Here is a 27895-nt window from a genome sequence, read left to right on the forward strand (position 1 = left end):
ATTACTTTTTTTTTAAGGAGAGGGACAGCACTGACTGCAGCTGTGCTGAAGTAATCTTAATTAAAATAGCTGTCCTGTAACAACCAGATTTCTGTGGCCTATGTTTTGAAAGTTCAAAATAGCTTTATAGATAAGATGGTGTAAAAAAAACCAAACACCTCCTTTTTGATTTCATTTACAACAGCACGAGAAGTCAGGACGGTAGCACCTTTTTTAGGTGCTACCCAGTTCTTGTACCATTGGGCTACAACATATTATAATGGGTACCTTATTTAAATTAATGTGTTATTTAACATTTCTATCCTGTCTCATCTCCTCGGATTCAAGGCAGCAAACGAGGTCATTAATTACAATAAGCTCAACCAACAAAATCAAAACACAGATTAAAATGCAAAAATTACATTTCCAACATGGCACAAAATATGGCTGAAAAGAGAGATACCACCTGGAGAATGTCACCCTTCATGCAATACTATTATAATGTTCTTAAATGCATGGATGGAATTATATGGTCTATGGATAACACCGGACCACATGCTATGTGGGTTGATTCTTGTATTTATTCCACATGAGCAGCCATTCATCCATCATGTCTCTAATAAATAATGATGATGATGATGACGACGACAACATTCAATTTATATTGAATTAATGCCGACTCAGAGTGGTTTACAAAGTATGTTATTATTATCCCCACAACAATCACCCTGTGAGGGTTATGCAGTCAGCGCTCTCGTGTAGTATTCCACATTTGCAACTAATCAGAAAACTGGGGCAACCGAGACACCTTGAAAATTGCCTTGGTCCGTAGCTGCATGCTATATAAACCACTGGCTTTATGCATCTTTGTGTGCAATCCACAGTAAGGCAGCAAGTGGCAGCCATGGGTATTTAGTTGCATGATGGGAGAAAAGGCCCAAGGGGGAAAGGACACATGTGGGTTAAAAGGAACAAAGCGTCTACCAAGTGGTGTAATTCCTTCAAAGAACAAAAACACCTGTACTTTTTAGTTTCTTCTTCTGAAGCCATGAGAACTAGAAATTTGGACTATTATGTTTTTCAACCACATAATCATAAAGTGCAAGATTTTTTAAATAGCCTTTCTATTGAGTACCGAAGTCTTCAGATGGTCACTTTAACAAAAATAAAGCCACCACATCCCAGCTTCTTCTGTGGTATAGATCTTCTAGTAATTTTCATGTCTAGCAGCAGCGACCTCCAACAAGAGCTGAATTGCACAGGTCACTTAAGCTCCACGTTGAACTACAAAACACGCGATGCATACCACACAAAGGGCAATCCCCTCCTAAGCATTAACAGGTGGTATGAAAGCATCACACTTTGGCATCAGCTTTCGTTTCTGGGTACTGTCCAAGTTATGTGCTTCTTAAAGCCCTAAAATGGGCAACGGGCTCCATGGCCACAGGGACTAGCTTTCTCTGGCTAAGCAGCCATCCTAATCAAGAATGCTGACTCTGCAAACCCAAGGTGCTAAGGACAGCTGAGGTACCTTGAAGTTCAATGAGACCGTTGCTATTTATACCACCACCATCTCCCGCCTATCACCCTGATCAGTCAATCACAATCTAATAAAATTAGGACTGCAATTGACCAATCCGATTAATCAATTTCACAAGCTACTGATCAACTTTACAGCAAAATTAATCAGCCAGCAGACTTTTTAAAATTTAAAGTCAATTTTTAGTACGAATACTTACAAAACCTGCATATGGCAAATGACATCGCAGAAGAGGATTTCCCCCAAGTAACTCTCACAGGAGAGAATGCCTCTTTTAATTCAATATGCATGCCTCATCTAAAAACAAACGAAGTATACTTTCTGCTTCAGGACAATTGCTTTTCCACATACACAGACCTGTGCACATTTTAATGATAATTAAGTCATCTAAAATTCATGCAGTTCATCACCTAAGATCTGTTGAATCAAGCAAGAGTCCTAAACAAATATAAATGTGAGGGAGCCAAAAACAGATTTCTTTTGCAAAGACCAAGTGGATACAGTTCTATTTCCAAAGCAGAGTTCAGCATTGCTGTTCAGTCCACAGACAGCGCAGACAGGCAAGAAAAAAACTGCAGAAAGCTGAAAGGCGGCTACAGAGGAACTATAAGCATTTAAAAAGGAGTGTTCAGACCCGGGGGCAGATTTGGGAGTTACCCAAAGCAGTATGGAAGCCATTTCACTGTGGTGTAATCCACACCGCAGTGTGGCTTGAAGTAACCAGATGGCCACAGCCAGTGATGCGATCACCTGGCCTCCTGGTATCCCACATAAAACCATCAGCAAAAATGCTACTCTAAACTCCTTGGAAGGAGAGCAGGAGAGAAACATTTGAAACGACTGTCCAATTAAATCAACAGGTTGGAATTAAGATTAATCTCTGGACAATTTCAAGCACATGCAGACAACTGTGGAGTAACAAGAAGAACGAAGCCATTACCTTTTCCGCGAGCCAACCAAGATGCCTAATCTCTCGGCCTCCTGCAATCCCCGTTTTACCCAACTGATCTTTGACCTCTGAGATGACCTTAGGAATGAGGTCACTGACACAGGAGTGGATAGCACTGAACCAGGCTTGGGCTGTGGGCGAATCTTTACTCCTTAGGACAAGAGTGTGCTTGGCATCAGGTGAATGAATTTCAACAAGCCTAGGGGGGAAAATAGTATCAATTAGGATGATTCTCAAAACCTTACTGTTCTCTATAATCAAGCATTCATATATCAGTTAGTTGTTCACACAGCAAATGTAATGTATCAATCTATTAAAGTGAGGCAGGATAGTAGCAGTCAGAGTACTGGAGAAGTATTGACAACGCCTGGATTCAAATCCCACTCAACCATGAAGCCCGCTCGGTCATCTTGGGCCAGTCACACCTAAACTACCTTGCATGGTTGCAGTGATTATGCAATGTTGGTGGGGGGGCGGAGAATCCATGCACACTGCCTGGAGCTCCTTGGAGAAAAGGCAAGATGAAAATGAGAACGAGGGAGAGATAAGACATTTGGGTTATACTGCACCCAACAACTCCATAATGTGCATGCGGCCAGGAAATGTTCCCCTCACATCAACCTAACTGCATCCACCTATCTTTCACTAATGATGAATGGCAGGGCCTAAAAACTAACAGTGCGATCCTCAGCAGAACTGCACTCTTCTAAGTCCACTGACTCGAACTCTTAAATGAGGTAGTGGCACAGGTCTGGCATCGCCAGGGATCACCTAATTCCCAGGACTAGTAGGATTCTATCTGCACTGGCAGCATCCCAACACGAACAACCTCCTCCCGAAAGGCAAATTGATGGTTCAGGGAGCAGGAGAAATGTTCCCGAGCTGCATGATGCTTAGATCAAGCCCTGGCACTGCCTGACATAATGTGCATTAAGTGCCTGCAACGCTTGTGAAAACTATTATTGTTACTGGGATTCAATGTAGTTACAACCATTATTATTCGCTTACACAGCTAGAAGAAACAATGTGTGTGGTCCTTACAGAAGAAAAACACACAAGGCAGAGAGATGACTGGAGGAAGTTCTGACATGAATTGCAACAATGAAATGGGCAGATATTCAAATTTTGCATTTGAGGAATGATACAGCGGAGCCTCAGCAAAACCTTGGTTACAAGCGTAACCTTGTTAGCTATCCACCTACCTAGATATCTGGAATAAATACACAATAAAAAGACTGGATAGAGCCTGAGATCCATTGTGCAAATGCTTTAAATATAGTGAGCGTTTGCCCCTCAGTAGTACAACTGCAACTCTAAATGGCTTCCAATGTTTCCAGCGGTGTGCTTCTTTGTAAGTCTGATCGGCTTCCGAAACGCAACGTTATATTCATCTGTAGTTTGGTGATAAAAGTTCTCTTTTTAATTCCCTTCTGCCTGGAAATATTTAAGGCAGTGCCACAGCTGTGTTTATTCACATATCCTCGCCGTAGTTATGTAAACACCGCCTAGGGAATGCTTTCTGATAAAGCCCACACCAGCCCAAAAAAATGATATATTTCACATTAGAATGGCTCTGCTCCATGTATGAATGGTATCACATTTTCTCACAGCCCTTTTGGCTAACCTAGTCCTAACCCAGGATTTGGCACTGGCAAAGGAGGTGGTGGTATTTATTTCTTGCTCACAACCACGTTGCCAAAGGAAATTTGCCAGCATTTCCTCTTCCTGCTTAGAAAACATTTGCATGGCATAAACTTCCTGAAAATGCTGTAACTTGTAAGTTGTAACAAAAGGGGTAAACTGGCACTCAAACTCAGCTCCAACATAATGGAAATTCTGTACTTTTTAATTTCTAACAGCACACTGAACAAGCCTCTCGAGCTTGCTTATATTTCTTGAGGAATGAAGATTCTTATTTAAATCCAGTGAAATCACTGGAAATAATATGACTTCCTTTTTGTTCAAGTTGCACTTTTAAAAAGACGATTTCTTTACCGAGCATCAGATCTCAGCATCATCCTTCTTTTCTCATTATGGACATACAAAAACCCGTTCATACAGTAATCTCTCTTACCAGGCATATTTATTTTGCACTGTCAAACATTAGAGTCAGTGTAGTGTTGGGGTTAGAGTGTTGAATTAGAAACTGGGAGAAATTTAAAAGTCTAAATGCCTTGGTTAAGCAAAATTGCAAACACAGCCAATCCTGGTGGGGTAGTGGGGAGAGGTGCAAACTGCTACATCGTATGTATCAGTTTTTGCAGTTCGGGAGATAGAAAAATAAAAGTTGAAAATATAGAACAAATTTTGATGTAAACTAAGTCTTATAAGTCACAATGGGACTAGCAGCATATTGGCGCTCGAGTTAAACTTTGGAACAACGAATATCCAGAACTCTTCAATAATGTATTATCATGTACTACGTGAGTCTGGAGATAATCACTAAGTCTAACAGCAAAGTGGCTGGCCTGTGCACCGGTCACAAAAGCAACAGAACTAATCCAACCACAGACCAGGCTGGAGTCTTGGCTCATTTGGAGAATTCCCTAAAGCATGCAACAACAAAAAAAGCTGTTTCTATAAATTAACCATGAGAAAAAGAAACAAAGCGCAAAAAAAAAAAACCCTGGCTGATGGCGACTACTTATGTTCCAAGAGCATAAACTCTGAGAGAGCTGAGTCAGTTAAAGAGAGAAACAGGGGCTGAGGGAAATTTGATTCTAAGAACTTGGATCCAGAGTAGCATTTCCATAGGCAGAAGAATTTCCATCCGTGCAGCACAACTTCTTGCCTCCCCTGCTGTTGCAGCCCCAAATGCTCCCCCCTATACTGCTCCAAGGGGGGAGAACCACAGGGACAGCATTCAGAGCTGCATGAGAGCGAGAAGAGATAAAGCTGTGTTCCACGGGTGGGAGTCCTTCCAACTTCAAAAATGCTGGGTGGGATCCAATCCACAGAAGGCCGGAGAGGGAGAGTTTGGGCAAGGGAACTTCCAAATTGTTTCCTGTGATTCTTCAAAAGCTCCTAGTTTGAAATAGTATAAAACTGACCCCAGAATGGGCTTTACTGTGTACTCTGATTGGCTTTCATGCTATAAAGGTGAATGGAAATTAATGTATTTTCCAACTGCGCCAGTTGTTTTCTGACATATGCTCAGTAAATTGCTCATATTTAGAAGGTAGCTGTAGTGATGCAAGTTCCACTTTCTTTAGAACTGAAACTTCAAAGAGAGTCTATGAGTCATCCAATTTAAATCTCCGCCCTACAAGAAGACAGCCTATAATGAAAGTAACAGATCTTAATACAGACGCCAACATGGTAAATTGAGAGAATTTTCACCATGAAGTTCATCAGTGTTAGGAGCAGAGCTAGTAAGTTTTGCAAACCTCGCTATGTAAGCTGATTGCCCTTCTGGGTGCCTGATCATTTATAATTAACCTAGCCAAGTTTGCAAAACTTTCTACCAAATAGGATGTTGAGGGTGTGTGCATGCTCTGTACTAAGGAAAAAAATTCTTCATGTTAAAACTTAAGTAACATGGAATTAATTGCTTGAAAATGTGGTGACAAGCCAAAAGTTTGGCTGGACTTTCAACAAAATTTGCGAACACTGACAAACAACTGGTTTATCTAATGCCTAATGATCTTGATGAATACAAATACTGCATACAATATTTATGCCTCTGAATATTAGGGTCTATCTATCAGCATTATGAGCTTCCTAGGGGCATCCAGCTACTCACTGCTGGAGACCCAATGCCTGACTAGGTGGCTCTTTGATCTAATTCAGCTCAGCAAGGGTAAATTCACGCTGTTTAAAAAATGGCTATGTGGATACATTCAGATATATGGGAAGTACTTCTGTGACTAATTTGCTGCACCCCTAAGTCCCAGAGTGTGAATGCATGCAGATATATTGTCTGTATTTTCACAAAGATTTCTCTCCGTGCCTCCACAATAAACAGCACATTTCCAAGCAAAATGGAAAAAAAACCCAGGACTTGGGAATATGATAAAACAGCCATAGGATCCCACTCTTGCATAGCAAATTCTGGGTTACTCTTCAGGAAATTCATGTGAGACTGTCACAAGATAAAACTAGAAAACAAGCCTTCCTAACAACAACAACAACAACAACAACAACAACAACAACAACAACAACATGCTTCTATACCACTATTCTAGACAGATTGTTGCCCCACTCAGAGCAGTAAAAAAAGTCAGTGTTATTATCCCCACAATACAGCTGGGAAGCTGGGGCCGAGAGGAGTGGCTTACTCAAGGGCACCTAATGAGCTTATGGCAACAGTGGAATTCGAACCAGCAGAGTGCTGACTTGCAACCCAACCATTTAACTACTGTGCTACAGCAGCTCTTGTTCTGAGATCAGTTTTATACTCTTTCATACTAGAACCCTGTGAGGAATCATGGGAGAGGAGGGATGTGATGGTAGAGAGTACTGTCAAGTCATAGCTGACTTATAGCGACCCCTGCTGGGGTTTTCACAGCAAGAGTCTAACAGAGGCAGTTTGCCATTACCTGGTCTTCCCAGAATTCTCCCATCCAATTACTAATTAAAGCCAGCCCTGACAAGATCCAGCTTGCCTGGGCTATCCAGATCAGGGCAAATCCAAGGCTACATATTTTAAAATGAGCCCTCTCTTTTAAAAAGAGTACACTTTAATACGACAGGGTGTATGTTTACTTTTGGGTCTCCTACCTGCAATTGGTGTGCACCCAATTCTGGTGCACAGAAAAATTCCCCACCAATTCATTCTTTGGATCAATCGACCCATTGGGCCCCACACAGCTCCCCCACACTTTCGAAAAAAACAGGCTTGCTTTAACACATGATAAGACAGCAGGATGGCATAAAGGTGAGGTAGCAGAATGGAGCGCACCACTTTTAGAGGGCAGGTGATGAGTTCCAGATCTTGCCCGGATCTTCAACATTATGCCTAGTGAATAAATGGGACTTACATATTCAGAGGCCATAAATGATACCAGTGGTATGAGGCAGTATCAGGGGAAGACCTTGCCTCTATAAACTTTTGGGCGGCCCTCCAGGGCAACTAGGTGGGCAGCTGGTCTGATCTGGCAGGGCTCTTATATTTTTATTTGAATGTTCCTTTGCATTAAAAAAAAAGTCTCACTAATAAAAATGTATCATAGCAGGGCGAAAATTTCTACCCTCTCTTTTTGTTTGCTGTGAAGATTTTCTATTTAATGTAGGGGAGTATTCCAAAATGTGATCCTCCATGACTCACCACCTGCGACATGAAATGGGAAAAGCTATTCTACCACCTCAGCCTTCTCCTACCTTATTCCTACCATCCTTTCCATAACATGGCCGTGCCATGATCGTATCCATATATGGACATATACTTCACCGTTGTATCAAAGACAATTTCCAGACATATTCTTATGTATGTGACCTTCACTGTAGCTCTTCCAACCAGCTGGTTCTGCTTTTACGGAAGCAGGAAAGTTGCGTCACTAGAAAGAGGATGCTTTGTAGGCACTGCTTCTAAAATAGCAGTGCTGCTCACCACACAGAACAGCACGGATTGCTTAGGGTGCTGAAACAACTCAAAAATTGAAGTCCTGTGCCAAGAACGCCGCTCAGATTTGCACAGGCAGAAGTGATCATTTATTGTGATTCTAGTATTTTAGACAGCATGGCATGGGTTCCTTCCTGAAATGGGAATGTGTGTATCTCCCTAAAGTTTCTTTATCCTCTTTCCCCATCTCTTCTATAATGTCTGAAGGCACTAAGCAAGCCACAGACTGCAGGGGGAAGACAAATTAAAATAAGGCAGGGGAAACTTCAGCTAGGAGAAAGTTCATTTCTGGCTCTGAATGTCATGGCCAGAGACTGGTGGCAACCCCTGAAGTCAAATGGTAGGTGGGCCAAGTACCTTGAAGCAATAGCCAGAGAGATGGGCTGAACAATTAAGACTAAGAGACTGGTGGCACAGCGAGAAGATCAGTCTGCATGTTTTAGCAACAGGTTGCCCAAATTGAAGAGAGGCTGAAGCTTTGGGAGATTTATATCACCAGTTGGCTTCAGATTGGCCTTCTGGTGTCACCTGACTCCCCAGGTGCTGAGGAGAACAGGCTATGGATGAACTGTTTATAATTCTGAAAATGATCACTGATCAGCCACCCCCATGGCTGGTTCACAGGGGTCCCAAATGAGCCATGATATCTAGGAGAAACACAAAGAAATAGAGTTCCAAACAATTCTATGTCCTTTCCTCTTGTTGTGACAATTTGTGATGCCTCAGAGTAAGAACAGAGGACCTACATCATATAGGAATGCTTCCTGATCCAAGAAGATTACACCTGAGGCACCTGAGCGAAATAATTGCATCAATAAACAAAACTGCTCTGTTAAAAATGGTACTGTCAATGCCTTTGTACCATCAGATAGCTGCAACTATATTCTGTAGGAGTTATTCTGTAGGAGTTACATAAACTATAGGCATCTAGGACTGCTGCGACTTGGGAGGATTTTGATGAAGATCTTCTAACTTGCTGAGGGGCAGAAAAGAAAGTACAGAAAGAAGCAGAGTTGTACATGTCACCTGGTGTTGACCAACACTCAAGTGAGAAATTACATTTTCCACAGGAAATAAAAGCAACCAGAATTGATAAACCATCTTAATGTGTGGGAGACTCAAAAGTTCATACTTCCTGCTAACAGCATAACAGTATTAGCTGTATCTAAGTCTGAGCACTGCGTTCTCTTCCTGCTACCCAAACACAAATACAGGTTGGGGGGTGGGGTTACTGACCTCCGTTAAGAAGAGTTAGTTTTATACCCCTGCCCTTCACTACCTCCAGGAGCCTCACTACAATCACTCTCCCTTCCTCTCCCCACAACAGACACCCTGTGAGGTAGGTGGGGCTGAGAGAGCTCTGAGAGAGCTGTGACGGACCCAAGGTCACCAAGCTGACTTCAAGTAGACGAATGGGGAATGAAACCCAGTTCTCCAGATTAAAGTCTTGCCACTGTTAACCACTACACCAAACAGGCTCTCAAACTGGCATGGTCAATTAAAGTGAACAGATTTTTGGAAAAGCAGGCTTGGCTCATCCCAGGCTCCACCCATAGGAAAGGCCTCAATTACAGATTGGAAGAGCCCCCCTCTCCGCCCATACACACTTCTCACTATCCCATTCGCTGCTGAAGCCCTTACTTCGGCAGGAGGTAGAGCATGGAGCAGGAGTTTTATTCGCTGATTTAGACAATTAACACAGTCAGCTAACATTGCTCTCCCCTCCTCCACTTTATCTTCACAACAACACCCCCTAAAGTAGGTTAGGCTGAGAGAGTGTGACTGGCCCAAGGTCAACCAGTGAGCTTCCACTGCAGAGTGGGGATTTGAACCTGGGTCTCCCAGATCCTAGTCTGACACTCTAACCATTACACCAGTGAGGCCAGTTGGGGACTAGGATGGTGAGAGAGTGCATCGGCCTGGCAGTGAGTGAAAGAGGAAAGGGCTGCTTTTAACTGCCATCCATGTGGCTATGTAGAGGTGATCGCAAAGTGGCAGGGCATCCCTCCACAGTGCCAAGATCTTCTCGACCCAGCTTAGAATCCCTTCAAAAGACTATTCTGTAGTCAACTGTCTTGTGTACTGGATTCTGCCATACTTCAGGAGCTACTTTTCAAATTGAAAAGTGGAATAAAAAATAGAACAATTCATCTCAGCTCCTCCTCCTTCTGCCAATCAAACAGGGCAGGCCTTTAGCTAGCTGCTAACAGATTTTTAAAAAATTAAAACACAAAATTAGTGCCGAGCCTAGGATGCACTAACAGTAAGAGCCAAGCTACAAGTGATGCCTGACACAGGTTGGATACTTGTCAGCTTCCCTCAAGTTTTGGTGGGAAATGTAGGCATCCTGGTCTTGCAGCTGTAATGGAGAGCCAAGCTGTAAAACCAGGACGCCTACATTTCCCATCAAAACTTGAGGGAAGCTGACAAGTGTCCAACCTGTGTAAGGCCTCACTTGTAGCTTGGCTCTCAGATACAGCTTTGGTTGGTTTTTTAAAGTCCTGAGAATGGCTGGTTTTTACCTTCCTCGCTCAAACTGGAAAGGCTTTGACTTCTGAGTCCCTCAGACGGAAAAGTGTTAAAAACAAATGAAGTTCTAGTCAGTTTCTTTAACAGCCTCTCCACTGGGTAGGAACAAAAAGCTCATAGTTTGTGAAAGAGGAGGAAAAATTCTCTTTAACACCCTCTCTCTTTCCAGACTTCATTAGTTCTCTTTTTTTTAAAAAAAAAACCTGACTGTGAAAGAGCCGATCATGTTGAACATTAGTCTGGCGAGATGCAGCTGGTCCCACACATGTTATAAATAAGGGTCAATACACTCTCTATTTTTAACTCTAGCAAAGCAAATACAAAGAGCCATTGAACTCTCACGCATTACTTGTTTCCCCCTGAATTGTCCCCACTTACTTTACTCTCCCTCTCACTTCCTTTGCAACTAGAAGCCTGAAGCTGAAGAACGGGTTGGTTAGTTCAAATCAATATGTGAAAGTTAGACCTCGGCTACCGCTTCTTGTTTCTTGCTGCCTGAGATTTCCAAAACAACACCACTACCGTGAAAGCAGAAGTCACAGCTAGTTTAATTCACTTCCTAGGAAACTCATGGGCCAGATCCAACCATGGATAAGGGCCTGTCATAACATGAACTTATCTGGATGTTCCCTAACTCTCCCTTCCTTATGTGGCTTGAAATTTAAACACGCTATAAACCACAGCTCCTGTTACAAATTACAGCTGTCCTCTTTCCTCGAAACCAGAATTCCAAACCAGGATTAAAGCAGAGTTTGGAATCCTGGTTTGTATGGAAGAAAGCAAACCAGTTTGTGATGAAGAAAAAATGGGGAAAGGGAAGTGTTTTTGAACTGCACAAAAGGAGGTGGCGCAAAAGAACCATGCTCAAGAACACTTGAAGCTGCCTTACTGAATCAGACCAGTGGTCCATCAAGGTCAGTACTGTCAACTCAGAGCCAAGCTACAAGTGATGCCTGACACAGGTTGGACACTTGTCAGCTTCCCTCAAGTTTTGATGGGAAATGTAGGCATCCTGGTCTTGCAGCTTACAGAAGTTTACAGAGCAGTAACCTATGGGAGGGAGAACATGTGGTCTGGAGGGGAGTGCAAGCGTTGAGCTCTTGCCAGGCGCCCCCCTTCCCCTCCACTGTGTGTGTGTGTGGGGGGGGGGTTCTGTAACCTTTAATTAAATTGAGAGCCAAGCTGTAAGACCAGGACATCTACATTTCCCATCAAAACTTGAGGGAAGCTGACAAGTGTCCAACCTGTGTCAGGCGTCACTTGTAGCTTGGCTCTCAGGCTGCTAGCAGCTCTCCAGGGTCTCAGGCAGAGGTCTGTCATATCATCTATTATCTGATCCTTTTAACTGGAGATGCTGGGGATTGAACCTGTGGCCTTCTGAATGCAAAGCAGATATTCTGTCACTGAGCTAGGGCCCCACACCCACCTGCCAGGCTTATTCACGCAACGACAAACATGGTTTCTCAATACATCTGCACCATGCCTACAAGTCTAACAGCTGACTCTCTGCCTCACAACTCTATGCCCTCTTCAACCGCCCCTTCTCTTCCATTCACATTGCACATCCCAAGGACCTGAGATTTTGCTCTACTCTGTCTTTCTTTTTAGCTCCTTTTTATAACTCCGTAAATCCTCCTAATTGTTTCTTCAGATTTACAGAGATTTTTGGAAGACACTGGAAAGAGTTCCTGACAACAGGAAATCTGAAAACCAAAGCGCTATCTGCTACTCAGCAATGATCACCTTTTCTACCAGATACTATTTTTAGCAGCTATAAATTCTTTTATAATTTCTGTACAGAAAAAAATGCATGGACACAGTGTAAACCAACACAAGTGAGGGTGACCCGCTCATGTATTTTGCTGTGTGTGCATGTACCGGAAAATCTCAGCCAACTCACAACAAACACCCCATTCTATGCACAGGGAGGTAAAATGTGTGGGAGATATTATGATGAGCTACTGGTGGTTTGCATACTTTTTCCTACATGGAAATGCTATCTGGATAAGAAACAGGCAAGGTCTGATGCAGGAATTAGTCACTGGAATACCTTTTCTCACTCTGCTATGAGAAAACGATATATATACAGGCTTTTTTTCAGCTGGAACGCGGTGGAACAGAGTTCCGGAACCTCTTGAAAATGGTCACATGGCTGGTGGCCCCGCCCCCTGACCTCCAGACAGAGGGGAGCTTAGATTGTCCTCCGCGCCGCTCAGCGCGGAGGGCAATCTATATATATATATAAAAAATATATGTATTTTAGGTGTGTTTGCTTACACATTTTTCAGTTTGAGCCTCAAATGTGCCAAACCTGTTGTGTTTGAAAGCGTTTATAGAATGATCTTGAACAGAGGGGGGTTATTAAAGCATGACTACATGGAGGTTGAGGGGGGACATGATTGCTCTCTTTAAATATTTGAAAGGCTGTCATTTGGAGGAGGGCAAGGAGCTGTTCCAGTTGGCAGCAGAGGGTAGGACCCGAAGCAATGGGCTTAAATTACATGCACAAAGGTACCGGCTGGATATTAGGAAAAACTTTTTCACGGTCAGAGTAGTTCAAAAGTGGAATCAGCTGCCCAGGGAGGTGGTGAGCTCCCCCTCACTGGCAGTTTTCAAGAAGAGACTGGATGAATACTTGTCAGAGATGCTTTAGGCTGATCCTGCACTGTGCAGGGGGGTTGGACTAGATGGTCTGTATGGCCCCTTCCAACTCTATGATTCTATTATTCTATTCTATGGTGACTTGCACCCAATTACATTAATCTGGTGAATTGTTTTAATCTGATTCACGTAGATCAGGATAAGATCCACTCCTTGAAAGTTTTAAGGGCCCATGCTCTAGAAATGTTTTCTGTAAACCTTTTAGACACGAACCTTATAAAAAGCTAACACAGTAAAAGCGATGGGCAAATTCCCAAAGGTGCTTTGAAAATACAAAATCATGCTAAATGCTAGCAATGAAAAGTGCTTGAAATGTACATGAGAATCACCACATTTCTGAAACTTTTCAGCAAGAAAAAACAGACCTAATCATGTATTTCTGTTATAAAAGGCTGACGTAATGTTAGCGATGGGCAGATTTCCACAGATGCTTTGAAAATACAAAATCAATACTAAATGCTAGCAATGAAAAGATATACACTCCAAGTGCCTTAAATGTACATGAAAATCACATTTATTAAACCTTTTAGCCAGGAAAAACTCAACATAATTATTTACTTTCATACAAGGAGTCTCACATATATAGGGTCACCTGCCATGGGTACTGTATAGACACAGTAGAGAGATATTAGTACTTTTATGTACCCTCTAGCGATAAGAGTAATGCTGGCCATGAGGTTAAACCTGAAACTGCCATAATCATAGCAAACAGAGGTACTTGGTGAGCAAACAGAGGAAAGAAGTTGACCTCTCTCTGCTCTTATAGTTTTCCTCACCCCTTTCCCATGCACTTGGATTCATTCTTTGGCACACCTGCCTTATGTTTCTTGCAACCTTCACTTATCCGTCGTCCAGAGCCAGTTTGGTGTAGTGGTTAAGAGCGCGGGGCTCTAATCTGGAGAGCCAGGTTTGGTTCCCCACTCTTCCACTTGAAGCCAGCTGAGTGACCTTGGGTCAGTCACAGCTTCTAGGAGCTCTCTCAGCCCCACCCACCTCACAGGGTGTTTTGTTGTGGGGTTAATAATAACATACTTTGTAAACCTCTCTGAGTGAGCCTTAAGCTGTCCTGAAATATATATATAAATCAAATGTTATTGGTATCACTGGCTCAAGGAATTTCTACCTCTTCTACCTTGCTCTTTTGCTGCAATAGCAACTCAGAGAGCCTACAAAATTAACATGGTGGTAACAAATAAATGTTAATTAACAGATAAAGCAATAAAGCAGTCTTATAAAAGTGGCACAATGACATAAAGACTGCTACCGAAAGGCAACCACAGTCAACCTTAACAGCTTACGGGGACAATAAGCAACTCAGGGGCTCAGTATCTCCTGAGTGATGATATAACTTAATGCTTTAAAAAAATATTTATGACTCACTTTCCCTTAAGCGTAAAGCAGTGTATAATGGATGAAGCACCATCTAAACTCATTTTCCAGCAGGTGGGTGGGGACTGTGGAAAGATGGCTGCCAGCAGCTTGTGACATCCATGCTGAGTGTGTGTCTCCTTCCTTTTGTAGGTATTTAAAGTAGGGCTGCCAGGTCTCCAGCCATGGTGGAAGTTCCATGGTGAGAGTGAAGTCATCGGGCCTGGCTCTCCTCTCTGAAGGTTTGCTAGGATTGCCAGGTCCCCCCCTGCCCCCCAGCAACGGGCAGGAGACTGGAAGGGTGGGGAAGGGTGCAGGAAAGTGCAGTACTTACCTTGATAATCCTTGTGCGTGCATCTCCACGTTCCACAATAATGTCACTTCCAGAAGTGACGATGTCGTGGAGGGGAGGGGGAAGCACACACACTGTGTTTTGGGCCTGCGGAGATGCTGTAGCTTCCAATTTAAACTGGAAGTGACTGATTTGGGGTGATTTGCAATTGGTGCAAAGCATGCATGTGGTGCCAGCCCCCACACGATGATGTCACTTCCAGAAGTGATGTCATCACAGTGGGATGCAGAGATGGGCTCACCCATCTGCACGTGCTGCCTGCGGGTGGTAGGTGATTACTGGGCAGCTTGTCTCCTCCCATTGATTCCTGGCGATTGGCAGGTAGAGGATCACACCACCAGGAATTGGCCTTGCACTGGTGTGTACCTGACAACCGTTGCTCACCGAGAGAGGAGGTCAGTACCCCCACCTCCTGCGTGGGCATGGCCAGAGGTATGAGACCTTGGGCATGAGCTGAAGGCAAGAGTCAAAGGGTTCCTGCCCTTGGCTCACAGCCTGCAGCCTTGATGGACTGCCCCAATGGATACCAAGCAAGATCAGGATATCCAGCATTATCTTTTCTGTTCTTTTGTTTTGTTTATTTAAACTATATTTTGTTTACTTAAATAGATTTTTTTTAATTGCATGGGTGGGGTTGTTTTTTTTTTTTTGCAGGAAGTGACTTTTGGTCTCCATCAAGGACAAAGCAAGGTTAAGAAAGACTCTAAATGAATAGTAATACAACAAGACAAAACTCTAAAACAAACAAAATACAAAAATAACCATAACAAAGCCAACAACAACAAAAAACCTCTCTCAAGAAAAATAACAGCCATCTCATTTGGCTTTGTTGATGGGGCTTAACTAGATATGCCAAAAATTGGCTGGTATAGTAGTATCTTGCAAGACCTCTGAAAAGGTAACAGTCACAATTTTGGACTCTAGGGGGAAGTCATTCCACAGCACTTCCCAGCAAGTCACTTGGCTGGAGAAGAATCCATCTGTCCTAGACTAACAAACTTGGCAAGTACCCTTCCTGTCAAGAAACCTCAGAGGCCTCTGCCAGAAAATATAGCGCTGGTATCTAGAATGGAGAGGGAGAAAAGCCCGAGGTCCTGGGCAGATGTAGTCCAAAGGCCACCAGTCAACCATCTCTGCATAAGAGTGTGTATAACAAATAAAATTAATGTATAAGAGTCACTAAAAGGACAAATATCTATCCCCTTCTCACACTCTCTCTCTCTCACACACGAACAATCCCACAATGCTCCTTACCTGTTTTCTAAATCTGAGGCAGCCATGTTCCGTGTAACATAGCACATTTTGAGCGGGATCGTCTTCTTGTCTCTGTGGATGGAGAGAGAAAGGTGCGAGAGAGGATCGCTGGATGCATTTCCCAACCGAGGAGATTCTGGTGGAGGAGTCTCCCACCCAATTTCTGAAACCGGAGAACCTTTCTTCACATAAGGGGTGGCTTCTCGCATGTATTTTACTGGTAGGGAAAAAAAGGAGGGAAAGAAGACCTAATAAAAACCAAGCCAAATAAAGAAACTAAAGGCACTTCAAGTAGGTCTGTGTACAGGGGTTCTGAATTTGTACTTACCATCTGCCATTCTGTCCCCTATAAGCCTATAAGACCTTCCTTATACCTGTTCCTCAATCAGTATCCATTTCTCCTTCAATTCCCTTCCCCAGTGTTTCCCTTAATAGCACTCCCATCTCTTCCCACATTGGGCCCATTTTCCCCCAGACCTTCCTTACACTTGTAAAAAAGCACTTGAGATCAAATATAGAGTGTTTTTTTTTAAAAAAAAGAGATATACACAAGATACAATTTAATATTTAAAAAAACGAAAGCATGCAAATTATTTTGTGGTGAAAGGGCACAACTATACAGTGAAGGTAACTGGGATATGTAATATCATATTAGCTTTAAATCACAAAAGATACTGAAATAGGGTGACCTCTTTTTCAGTCCTTTGGGGTGGGTGGAGAACTGTCCTCTAAAATTTCTCAGGTCTGCTTCTGTCCAGTAAAGCTAGCTGAAGTGTGGACAGGTGAGGGGGGTATGTGCTTCAGAAGTTTGCTTTTTATAAACATTTTTGTAAATAAATGACACTCAAGAAGCTGAGTTTTGCCTACTGCATCACACAGAGCTGGCACCATGATGAGTTACATTCCTGTTCAAATCAAGACTTGATAAATCCCAGTCGCAAGGGCTCCATGGCGCCTAGAAATGTCACTGTGGTGCCTAGTATTTTCATCAGTCCTTTATTCTAAGTGTCTCTTGGTGGTTCTCAGAAGTACAAAGCCTATTGAGGTGAGGGTGGGATAGTTTGCTTTTTGTTATGATGACAACTAGGGTCACTCCATATTCATTTATATGCTACAACATTTTTGTTACAGCTTTTTAAAAAACAGACTGAAATCAGCCTGCTGTGGAGCACAAGAACACTGCAGGGGAGCACTCCAGGGCCCGTTGCGGCACCCTGGTGCGACCTGAAGAGCCCTGGAGCCGCTCCCGGGGGCGGCACATGACCTGCGCGATGACATCACTTCCCGGAAGTGACATCATTGTGTAGCATGTACGCATCTCTAAGGTGAGTGCCAGGTCTCCTACCTCCTGCCTGGACCTGGCAACCCTACTACAGAGGCTTAAGACGGATATAAAACCACTGCTCTTAGAGCCATGGTTCAGCCTGCCATAATTTACAAACCTAGATTATAAACAATAGATTATATGATTGTCTGCTACTTATTACTTTATTGCTTTTATTACAAAACTCAAAGCAGTCTGCAGTACACACACACAGACGTATGTGTTTTACTGAGTTCATTAGCAGTATTTAAATCGTTGGCCAGTTCAGCAGCATTCATTTATTTATTTGGTTTATTTTCCTATAAACCAATGAAGCAGGCAGGGTTGGTTTTTTAAAAAGAAAACTGCAAAAAATAAAGACACGCTTTCGGCCTGACAAAGTTTAATGCCTCATGACACAACCTGCACAAGGCTTTTTAAAACGCAGAAAATTAGAGGAAGAGAAAAGGGGAACTGACGCGATTTGGATCGGAATCTAAACCTCAGATGTGAATGCAATTCCCAGGACATTGTGCACAAGCATCAAGACTGTTCCGTTTCCCGCTGCCAAGACATTAGTTACTATACAATTCAGGAGTGACATCACCACAAGTGGCTGGACAGTTTCAAGAAGGCTTTGTCAGATAAATTGTAAAGAGACATTATCAGGAAAGGCCTACGGGTTAGAAAACAAATCTTTTAAATGAAACTGAAGCCAAAAGCTATCCTAGAGCAAGCTGGCCATACTCTCTGGAACAGATGGATTTGCAAGTTGAATGTACATTCTTGGATAATTGAAGACTCTGCACCCCCTTGGGGATGAAACTTTCTCCGTTCCAAGGCTGAGGCAGGGAGCACAAAACAATCACCTGATAAAAATGATAACAAAGTATACCCAGCAAGTACTGATTAAATTGTGATGCCTATAGTGTGGTTAGGCAATCAGGATACCATTATCCCAGCGTAGTCTACAGTTGTCTCTGGTGTGATAATTTCCTACAGGTAAGTAAAAGATTTATGTGGAGATGCATTAAGCACTCGGTCCCACATGTTGTGTAAAAAGCTACAGCCTCACAAAGAAATTACAAGGGACTTCTCATCTATTTTAGCCACTTTCCCCCCTATCCTAGGAAGGGTACCTGTCAACCATATCTCAAAAAGGGCATTGCAAAGACTTGCAAAGAGGTACATAAATTTTGGACAATGGTGCATAAATTATTACAAATAATCTTACAGATTACAATTCCCTTTAAACCTGAGATATTTTTGTTAAACTGTACACCAGAAGAGCTGGATAAAAACCAGAAATATTTCATAATACATGGAGTAACAGCGGCAAGAATTCTACTAGCATTTTATTGGAAACGACCAATAATACCGCAGCAGGAAGAATTAATAGCGAAGATAATGGAAAATGCGGAAATGGACAAATTAACCTCATTAATGAAAGGATAAATGGAAGAAGATTTTGCTGCCCCATGGACCCCTTTTTACAACTGGATGAAAAACAAATATAAAGACCAGAATGTAGTAACCATATGAAGGCAGTATATTTGTAACTTGCTACTAGTAATCACAGTCGAATGATTGGTAGTGTGAAATATGTAGATAAGTAGAATGCTGATTCAAGCAGACTTTATGGCTTTTCTATTCTGGTCAAATCCACATTCACCCATTACCCGCATGTTTATCGGATATCTTCTGTTTGCCTCCAATCCGCAATTTTTTCCTCTTCGTTCTCATTCCTGCTTCCAATCCGTCTTTCTCGCGCGTTCCTCCGGTCACACGGCCGCTCGAAAATCGCTTTTTTGGGCGGGACCTTTTCCCCCCCCGCCCATTTTTTTTTAGCGCACTTTTCCGTTATTTCAATCTTGCCTTATAAAGAAACATCATTGAAGATAATGATGCCTCTCTTTCCCCCACTGACAGCACTGATGGCTCTCTCCCGTTTCTTTTTTGGAAATTTAGAAGCATGTGGGAAGCTTTCGTGGGCATTTCCTATGCAGGACAGTTCAGTGCCTGAATTTTACTGAAGTTTCACTTCCTTGGAGTGTCATTATTTCGATATTTCGTAATTTCGATATTACAGTAATATAAAATAAAAAAAATAAAAAACAGTTAAAAAGGAAGTTTCGCGAGTCCGTTCTGAGGATGGATTCACCCCAAAATGATTTTTCAAACTACCAGATTTGATTCAGAAACAGCATGATCAATAAATCCAATGCTATGAAGTCAAAAACAGTCTTTTGCAGACTACGGAGCACTTGCAAGTTGAATCAGCCAATAGGAACTCTCGGAACGGCCGGAGAGACAGGAAGGGGGGTGGTTTTTAAAAAAACCACGTAAATTGCACATTGGCCCATTCACGGCCACCGTGAAACTCCCGTTGAAAACCTGTGACCACATATTCGGGAGAAATGCGAATGAAATGCATCTGTTTAATGAGGTAATGTGACCGGCACTCGGGATTGCATGGGGAATGTGGGGAACATGCGACTTAGAATGAGTAATGTGGATTTGCCCTCTGTCTCCTTTTCCTACCCCCCTTTCCCCTATCCCCATCGCTATGAGAAAATCAATAAAATATCTAATAGTCAAGTGAGACCCATTCAAAAAAAACAGGGGGGGGGGCACTGCAGAGCTGGAAAAAATATAGACTAGGACAACCAAGATGATTAAGAGATTAGAGCACATTTCCTATGAGGAAAGACTGAAGAGTCTGGGATTCTTCAATTTTGAAAAGAGACAACTAAGGGGGCACATGATACAGGTTTATAAAATTATGCACAGGGTAGTAAACAGAGAGAACTTTTCTCCCTCTATCAAAATACTAGAACACAAAGGGCACCCAATGAAGCTGATGAGCAGTAGATTCAGGATGAACACGAGAAAATACTTCTTTACACAATGAGTGATTGAAGTGTAGAATTCACTGCCAGAGGACGTAGTGATAGTCACAGGCACAGACAACTATAATACATAGTTTTGTATTCAAAGATGTAGTAAATGATTCATTATTTCCTTGATTTTACTCAGTTCCAGTTCCCAGTTAAAATAGTCTAAAACTCGCATTGCTGTCCTCACAAACTCTTCTAGGCTGAGTTTCTAATCATCACTACTAATTAATAATCCACAGTCTCTTTGTGTATGGTAAATTAAAAATTGCGGTCAAGCAATTAAAATTCCAATCTTCAGTTCCCTCCCCCCCCCGCCCCCGCCCTTCATTTTGAAAATGACAGGAAACAAGCAAGCGGCAGTTGGACGAATTAATCCGCCAGCATATGCCGAGAGCTTTGTGTCTGCTGTTTGATTTGCGAGGCAGCCAGCGCAGCGTTCAAAAGAGCACTTCACTTGCGCACAGTGCTGCCAAGCCCCCAACATTTCCACAATTAATGCATTGTTATTATTCACAGATGACATTTGAAGAAGAGGAGGAAGTAAAGCATGCCTCTAATGAGGGAAGTCATACAGGCAAATTTGATCAAATCTATCAGGAGTGTTTCCTAAAAGACTTCTGGAACGTCTTAAGGTTATTTTTCAACAGACAAATCAGAAAGGAGAATGGGCTGCATTAACCTGCTCCAAGAAAGAGATTCGAGGACTTTCAAGCTTTCCAAGTGAAGAAGTCTCTCTTCGTTATTTCACTGGTTAAATCGTTAAACAGTCATGGGGAAGGATGTCTTTCCCAGGACTGTGCAAACGGATGAAAAGTTCCATCAAACAAAAATCTTCCCTGCAAACAGCCACTTGGAATCCGCACAAATTCCTTTCTACCAGCAAACAACAACACAAAACTTGTCCTCCCTGCTCTGAAAATAAATCACATTTGAGCCTGATGTTGCTGGTCTGAGCATCACCGCCAATAATATTTAATATACAGACAATATTTAGCATTTATATAACACTTTCAGGGCTCAATATGCTTCACCTACATTATTTTTGTTCCAGTTCTTACAACAACTCTGCAAGGTAGGCCAGTCGCATTATCCCCATACTGAAGGTGGGCAGCTAAGAGAGAATTGTCTAAGGCAACTGAGCAAGAACCGTAGCCAAGATGGCACTGGAATCAGAGGCTCATTTGCTTAGACACTATACGTGGCATCTTCCAGACACAGCCATACAGCAAAATCTTTCTTCTGTTAAAGTCAGCAGGTACAAATCAGAGCTTTTTAGGACTCTGTTATGCACAGAGATTTGTGCACTCACTTTGAGTTACACTGTTCTTTCTGGTGGAATGGTGGAGTAGGGCTGCCAAGTCCCCCGGTGGGGGCAGGAGATCCCCCACTCCCAGCCTCTTCCCCCCACCGCCACTCACCTGGCCGGCAGGGGAGGGGAGGTTATGGGTACAGGCCCAGGATGCAAGAAACCCCCTGGGCCAGTGAGCACTGTGCATGCTCCCCACGAGCGCAATGACATCACTTCCTAAAGTGGCATCATCGTGCCTGGCAGTGGGCATGCTCCTGCTCTTCACGGGGCCATTTATTTCCTCACCACTCCAGGAGCTGTGACTCAGGGGAAGAGCCTCTGCTTGGCATGCAAAAAGTGCCAGATTCAATCCCTGGCATCTCCAGTTAAAAGGAGCAGGCAGCAGGTGATGTGAAAGATCTCCACCTGAGACCTTAAGAGAGTTGCTGCTAGTCTGAATAGCAACTCTGACCCTGATGGTCAGATAAGGCAGCTTCATAGGAGTTCATGTGTGTTTGTTCACAGTCATGCAAGAAAGAATGGTTGCAACTAAGCTCTAAGGACCTGTGACTGATCAGAGAGCCAAATATATTTGATTTATAAGCCACCCCATTTCAAAGACTTAGGACAGACAATAAAAGAAACCCCCAAAGCCCCTCAGTTGCACATGCGCGCATGCACACACACACACACACCGAGTCCTGCAATTGCATCCTATTAGATCACTGGAATTTTCTCAATCTTACAGCACACTCCTAATACAGCGGAAAGTGAGTTCAACTGTATTTAATAGGCCTTACTCTCAGGTGAGCATGCCCAGGGTTGCAGGAAGGTATCACAATGCCTCTAGAAAGCACTCAGGTTTAGACGTTGACAGATATGCTGGGCCCTATGCAGACTGGGACCAGCATATCTGCAGGACCCCCTCTCCCCATATGTACCCCAGAGGATGCTTCGTTCAACAGATAAACAACTGTTGGTGGTCCCTGGCCCAAGGGAGGCCCGCCTGGCCTCGACCAGAGCCAGGGCCTTTTCGGTCCTGGCACCGACCGGGTAGAACTCTCTGTCTGAGGAAACCAGGGCCCGGCGGGATTTGTTATCTTTCCGCCGGGCCTGTAAGACAGAGATGTTCCGCCAGGCATATGATGGAGGCTAGGATGGGCCCCCACTGGCCACACTAAAGATCTGCCCACCACCCCACATATGAGCCAGGGTTTGAAAAGCAGTATTTTATTGTCACCACCTGAAGAGAAGCTGTATTGTATTTATTGTATAAAGTTGTTTTAATGTTATTTGTATAATGTTTTATCCGTTTTTAACTGTTATTTATGTAAATTGAAATGTTGTACTCCACCCTGAGCCCGCCTGGCAGGGAGGGCGGACTAAAAATCGAATATAATTAATTAATTAATTAATCTGAAGAGGCGAGAGCTCCAAAGCCGGGAACTCTTCACAACCTTGCTGTCTGAAGCTAACTTATAGACTGCGTCAAGATCAGTGGACTGCGTCAGTCAGCGGATGCCAGTGATTGTACAGAGAGCATCTGTGATCGTTTGGGCTTCTGACACTTAAGACTTTCCAAGTCAAAACCAGCAATGGGGCACCCCATGGCCATCTCCAGGAGGAAGCACTCCACCGCAGAGACTCTCAGTTCTCAAAAGCAGCACCACACAGTGCACAATGTCTAACCTCTTTTGAAAAAATTAAGAAAAATGATTCTGACATTAATCATTACAAAAAACAAACCTTCCTTCTCCTTTTCTCTTCTGAATTACAAACATATGAAAAAACCAACAGCAATCACGTTTTAGTATGCATACAATATCTTTATGTAAGTGTGCGTGTTATGGATACACATATGAAACTATATATCCATGTAACTAGACTGGGCATGAACCTTCTCCCAGTATTACCCAAGCCATAGCAGGTGGCCATTCCTCCAGCCCCAACCTCTGGGCTGCCAACTGCTCCTGTGTCTACCCCAACAGCAAGAGGGATGACATTACTGGGCCAGACAATGTATAGCTCCTATACTGAGCTGTGCAGTCCCTTTAAGGGACTGCCAGCAGCAGCTGCAGCTGGGTTAAACCAGCCAGGTTAGCAGGCAAATGGGGAACCGGTGTGGGAGGTCAGGGAAGGCTGTTGGGGGCATGCCCATGATTAAGCCTGCCCCATATATGGGGCCAAATGGTAGGCCAGGGAAGGAGGCTTCAGGCCTTTTCCATCAGCTTCTGCGTGATGGCCATGGCACCGTTAATTTCCTTCCCTATCTGCTTCTGCAGCCTTTGCTGGCCCTGGGGTCTCAGCTGGAACCACGGGGGCCAGCAGGGAGGATCAGGCAACTGCAGACATGCCCCCCGCTCCCACTGCCGTATCTGCACATGCATCTATTCAGTTAACACCCACCTATACTGCGTAAGGCCATTGTTAACTTGACAAGTGTCTAGTGGTTGACCACCTTTACCAACTGTTCTCTTTTCAGGAAGCCCTGGTACTTCTAGTACTCTCAGTTTCCTCACTGCACAAAATCTATTTCTGTTCTACCAGGTCAGATGAGCAATTTGATTATTCACCAGGGACGTGCCCTTTGCTTAATAGAAATGCCATACACCGGGAAGGAGTTCAAACACAGCTGTTTCACTATGTTTGAATGAATCTCAAATATTTGTAGAGTGGTACAGCACAGAAAACTAGAAGTTACAAAGCAAAACAAGACAAAACTCCTTCTTTCAGTTCTCAAAGAGTCAAATTTCTATTCACAGGGACCCAGAAGTACGGTTTGGTATCTCTCTGTTGAAAGGCAATTTACAGAGGCTGCAACTGCAAGGATGCAATCATCTACAGGGAATTAGGAGTTCTGGAAAGCAGAACGTGTTTTAGATCTGAGAAGGGCTGGCTTTACTGCTGGATATCATTTAAAGCCAGCAAAGTATTGATTATTTGGTTTGGAGTATATTTTGCCATCGTGTGACTTTTCAGTTTTCAGTACCAAAATATTTAAGACCATCTCTGTTTCAATATAAAGGCCAGGATTTCTCCCAAGGTAGCCCAATAAAGGCTTTTCTCTCCTAACAAGTCTACAAAAGCTTCACTGTATGCCAAAGAGAATGATCCCATTTGGCTTATTTCAGGAACAGCATTTATTTTTAAGAACAAGTACTTCCACTGTTTATCAGTATCGGTAAATGCTGGGTGTCTATAACAACAACAACAACAACAACATTTGATCTATATACCACCTGGACAACTTAACACCCACTCAGAGCGGTTTACAAAGTATGTTGTTATTATCCCCACAACAAAACACTCTGTGAGGTGGGTGGGGCTGAGAGAGCTCTGAGAAGCTGTGACTGACCCTAGGTCACCCAGCTGGCTTCAAGTGGAAGAGTAGGGAACCAAACCCAGTTCTCCAGATTAGAGTCCCGCCGCTCTTAACCACTACACCAACCAAAATATTGAACTCTTAGTCTGTTAAAACCAGAGCTCTTCTTAGGGTGGCTGACCTCCAGGTAGAGTCTGGAGTTCTCCTGGAATGGCAACTATAAGAGATCACTTCTCCTAGGAAAAAAGGCAGCTTTGGCGTACCACAGATTCTAGGTGAAATCCTTGTCCAAATTTCCCCTCCACAGGCACTGCCCCTTAACTTCCAGAAATTTTCCAGACTGGAGTTGGCAACTCAAGGTCTGCTGAATCATATCACTGGTCCATCTAGAACACCGCACTGTTTCACCCAGCAGCCAAGCAGCTGCCCATAAGGACCAAGAAATGGAGCACAGAGGCCACGGCCTTCCTCTGATGTTGCCTTCCAGCACTGGTATTCACTGATATTTGCGGCCTCTTGTTTATGGAGGTTCCCTTAACTCCCCATGGCTAGTAGCTTTTAATGGGCCTGTCTTCCATGAATCTGTCTAACCCCCTCTTTTGAAGTCATGTATGCTTGTGGCCATCATTACTTTCACTGGCCATGAATTCCACAATTTAACTACTGGCTAAGTAAAGAGGGATTTTTTTTTTGTCAGTCCAGAACCAACTGCTCATAATCATTGGGTGTCCCCGAGTTTAAGTATTATGGGAGAGGGAGGGGGGAAAAGTTTCTCTATCCACTTTCTCCATCACATGCATAATTTTCATGTCCCTCCTGAGTAGGATATGAAATGAAAAGTCCAGACTCTTCAGCCTTTACTCACAGGAAAGGTGCTCCAACCTCTTGATCATCTTTGTTGTCCTTTGCTGAACTTTTCACAGCTCTGTAATATCCTTTTTGAGATACAACAACCAGAACTGTACATAATTAGAGGTGTGCGCTTCATGTTTCCGATTCGGGTAAATTACCCGAATCAGACCCGATCCGTAAAGATTAGGGATATCCGAATCGGGGCCAGCATGCCTCGGTGGGGAAGGCCAGAGCCGCCGCCGCTGCCACCTCCGGTCCTTCCTGCCCCTCAATTGGCCGTGGCACAGCCGCGGCCATTTGAGGGGCAGGAAGGGCCAGAGGAGGCAGAGAAAGCCCTTCCTGCCCCTCAAATGGCCGCCGCAACGCCGCCAATTGAGGGCCAGGAAGGGCTGGAAGCAGCGGCAGCGGCCTTCCCCACCGCCCCGCAGGCTCAGGCGGCGGTGGCAAAGGAGCCGAACTGGCTGGCTCAAGGCCGTTGCAGCCTCATGCTGCCGCCACCACCACCACCACCGCGGCAGCCTGCCACCCTCCCACCAGGTAAGTGGGTGGGGGGGTGGAGGGGTTGCCCCAGGGGGGTGGGGGTAGAGGGGTGGCCCCAGGGGGGTGGGGGGTTGCCCCGGGGGGGTGGGAGGTGGGGGGTGGGAGAGTTTCCCACCCTCACTTCAGTATGCTCTGAATATTTACGGATTATACCGAAGCGAGTAAAATACCTTAATTCCAAAGCAGCTTGCCTCTTTAGATTTAAGGTATTTCTGGATTTTTTTCGAACCCAAAACGACCTGGCCCTGCACACCCCTATACATAATATTGTAAATGAGGCCGCACTTTAGTTCTATACAAGGGTATTACAACATTGGTGTTTTATTTTCAGCACCTTTCCTAATAATTCCCATCATGAAGTCTGTGTTTTTCACTCCGGCCACACAATGAACAGACATCTTCATCAAACTTTCTACTACAACTCCAATATATCTTTTCATCTCAGTCTCAGACAATTTAGACCCTATCAGCAAGTATTTAAAGTTAGGATTTTTTGTTCCAGTCTGTTTTTTTCACTGATTGTCCGCTCATTTGATTTAGAGATATCTTCTGCCATTCTTCACAATCCATCTTGTTTTTCACCATCCTGCACAATCTGGTAAAATCTGCGAACCTGGGCTCACTGCCAATTCCAGATCATTTATGAACAAATTAAACAGCACCAATCCCAGTAGCAATCTTCATAGGACTCCACTGCTCACTTCCTTCCATTGTGAAAACTGTCCACTTATTCTTTATCTCTGCTTCCTGCCATTTAACCAATTTTCAGTCCTTGAAAGGACCTTTTCTATTTTTCCCTGGATTGCTCTTTTTTGGGGGTGCCTTGTCAAAGCCTCTTGGAAGTCCAAGTATTTGTCTACTGTTATCATCCTTATTCACATGCTTGTTAAACTGCTCAAAAAAATCCAAGGGGTTGGTAAGGCAGGACTTGGTGAAGCAGAAGCCATGCTGGCTTTCCCTCAGCAGGCTTTGTTCTTCAGAAAGCTTAATGATTTCTTTAATGGCCGTTTCTACTAATTTTCATGGCACGACTTGAAGGAGCTAGGCTAAGTGCATCAGGTGTGCTAGACATGACCAATGTCAATGGTAGGCATCAGAGAATCACAGGGTTGGAAGGGACCTCCAGGGTCATTTAGTCCAATCCCCTGCAGGAAATTCACAACTACCTCCCCTCCCCACACCCCCAGTGACCCCTGCTCCATGCCCGGAAGATGGCAAAACACCTCCAGGATCCCTAGCCAAACTGAGCAGTTGCCAAAATTCTGGGTCTTGGTACATCATGCTGCAGTGGCAATCACAGACTTCTTTCCCCCTCTCTGGGGGTGGCATTGAGCCACCTGGAAAAGACTCCCTTAAAGGAGGGATACACATGATTGCTTATACAGGTGTCCCAAGCACTGACTAGCTTCAGCTAGGTGGCTGCATCACCTTTCTTCCAACCATGCTCCATAAGACAGGTACAGACAGATGGCAGAACAGTTCAGTGGGAGCAACCGAGCAA

General features: G+C 43.8%; 1 protein-coding gene across 1 annotated transcript in view; it reads right to left on the bottom strand.

Annotated features, from left to right (window-relative positions):
• Nucleotides 1-27895, bottom strand: part of SNTB1 (syntrophin beta 1) — a 126210-nt gene that overhangs the window by 28354 nt on the left and 69961 nt on the right. The window contains exons 2-3 of the mRNA XM_054985142.1: nt 16193-16409; nt 2460-2667 (exon numbers count right to left, since the gene is read on the bottom strand). Of these exons, the coding sequence (XP_054841117.1) occupies nt 2460-2667; nt 16193-16409 (425 nt within the window). The remainder of the gene's footprint in view (nt 1-2459; nt 2668-16192; nt 16410-27895) is intronic.

The sequence above is a fragment of the Eublepharis macularius genome, chromosome 7, assembly GCF_028583425.1.
Source record: "Eublepharis macularius isolate TG4126 chromosome 7, MPM_Emac_v1.0, whole genome shotgun sequence".
Classification (NCBI taxonomy): domain Eukaryota; kingdom Metazoa; phylum Chordata; class Lepidosauria; order Squamata; family Eublepharidae; genus Eublepharis; species Eublepharis macularius.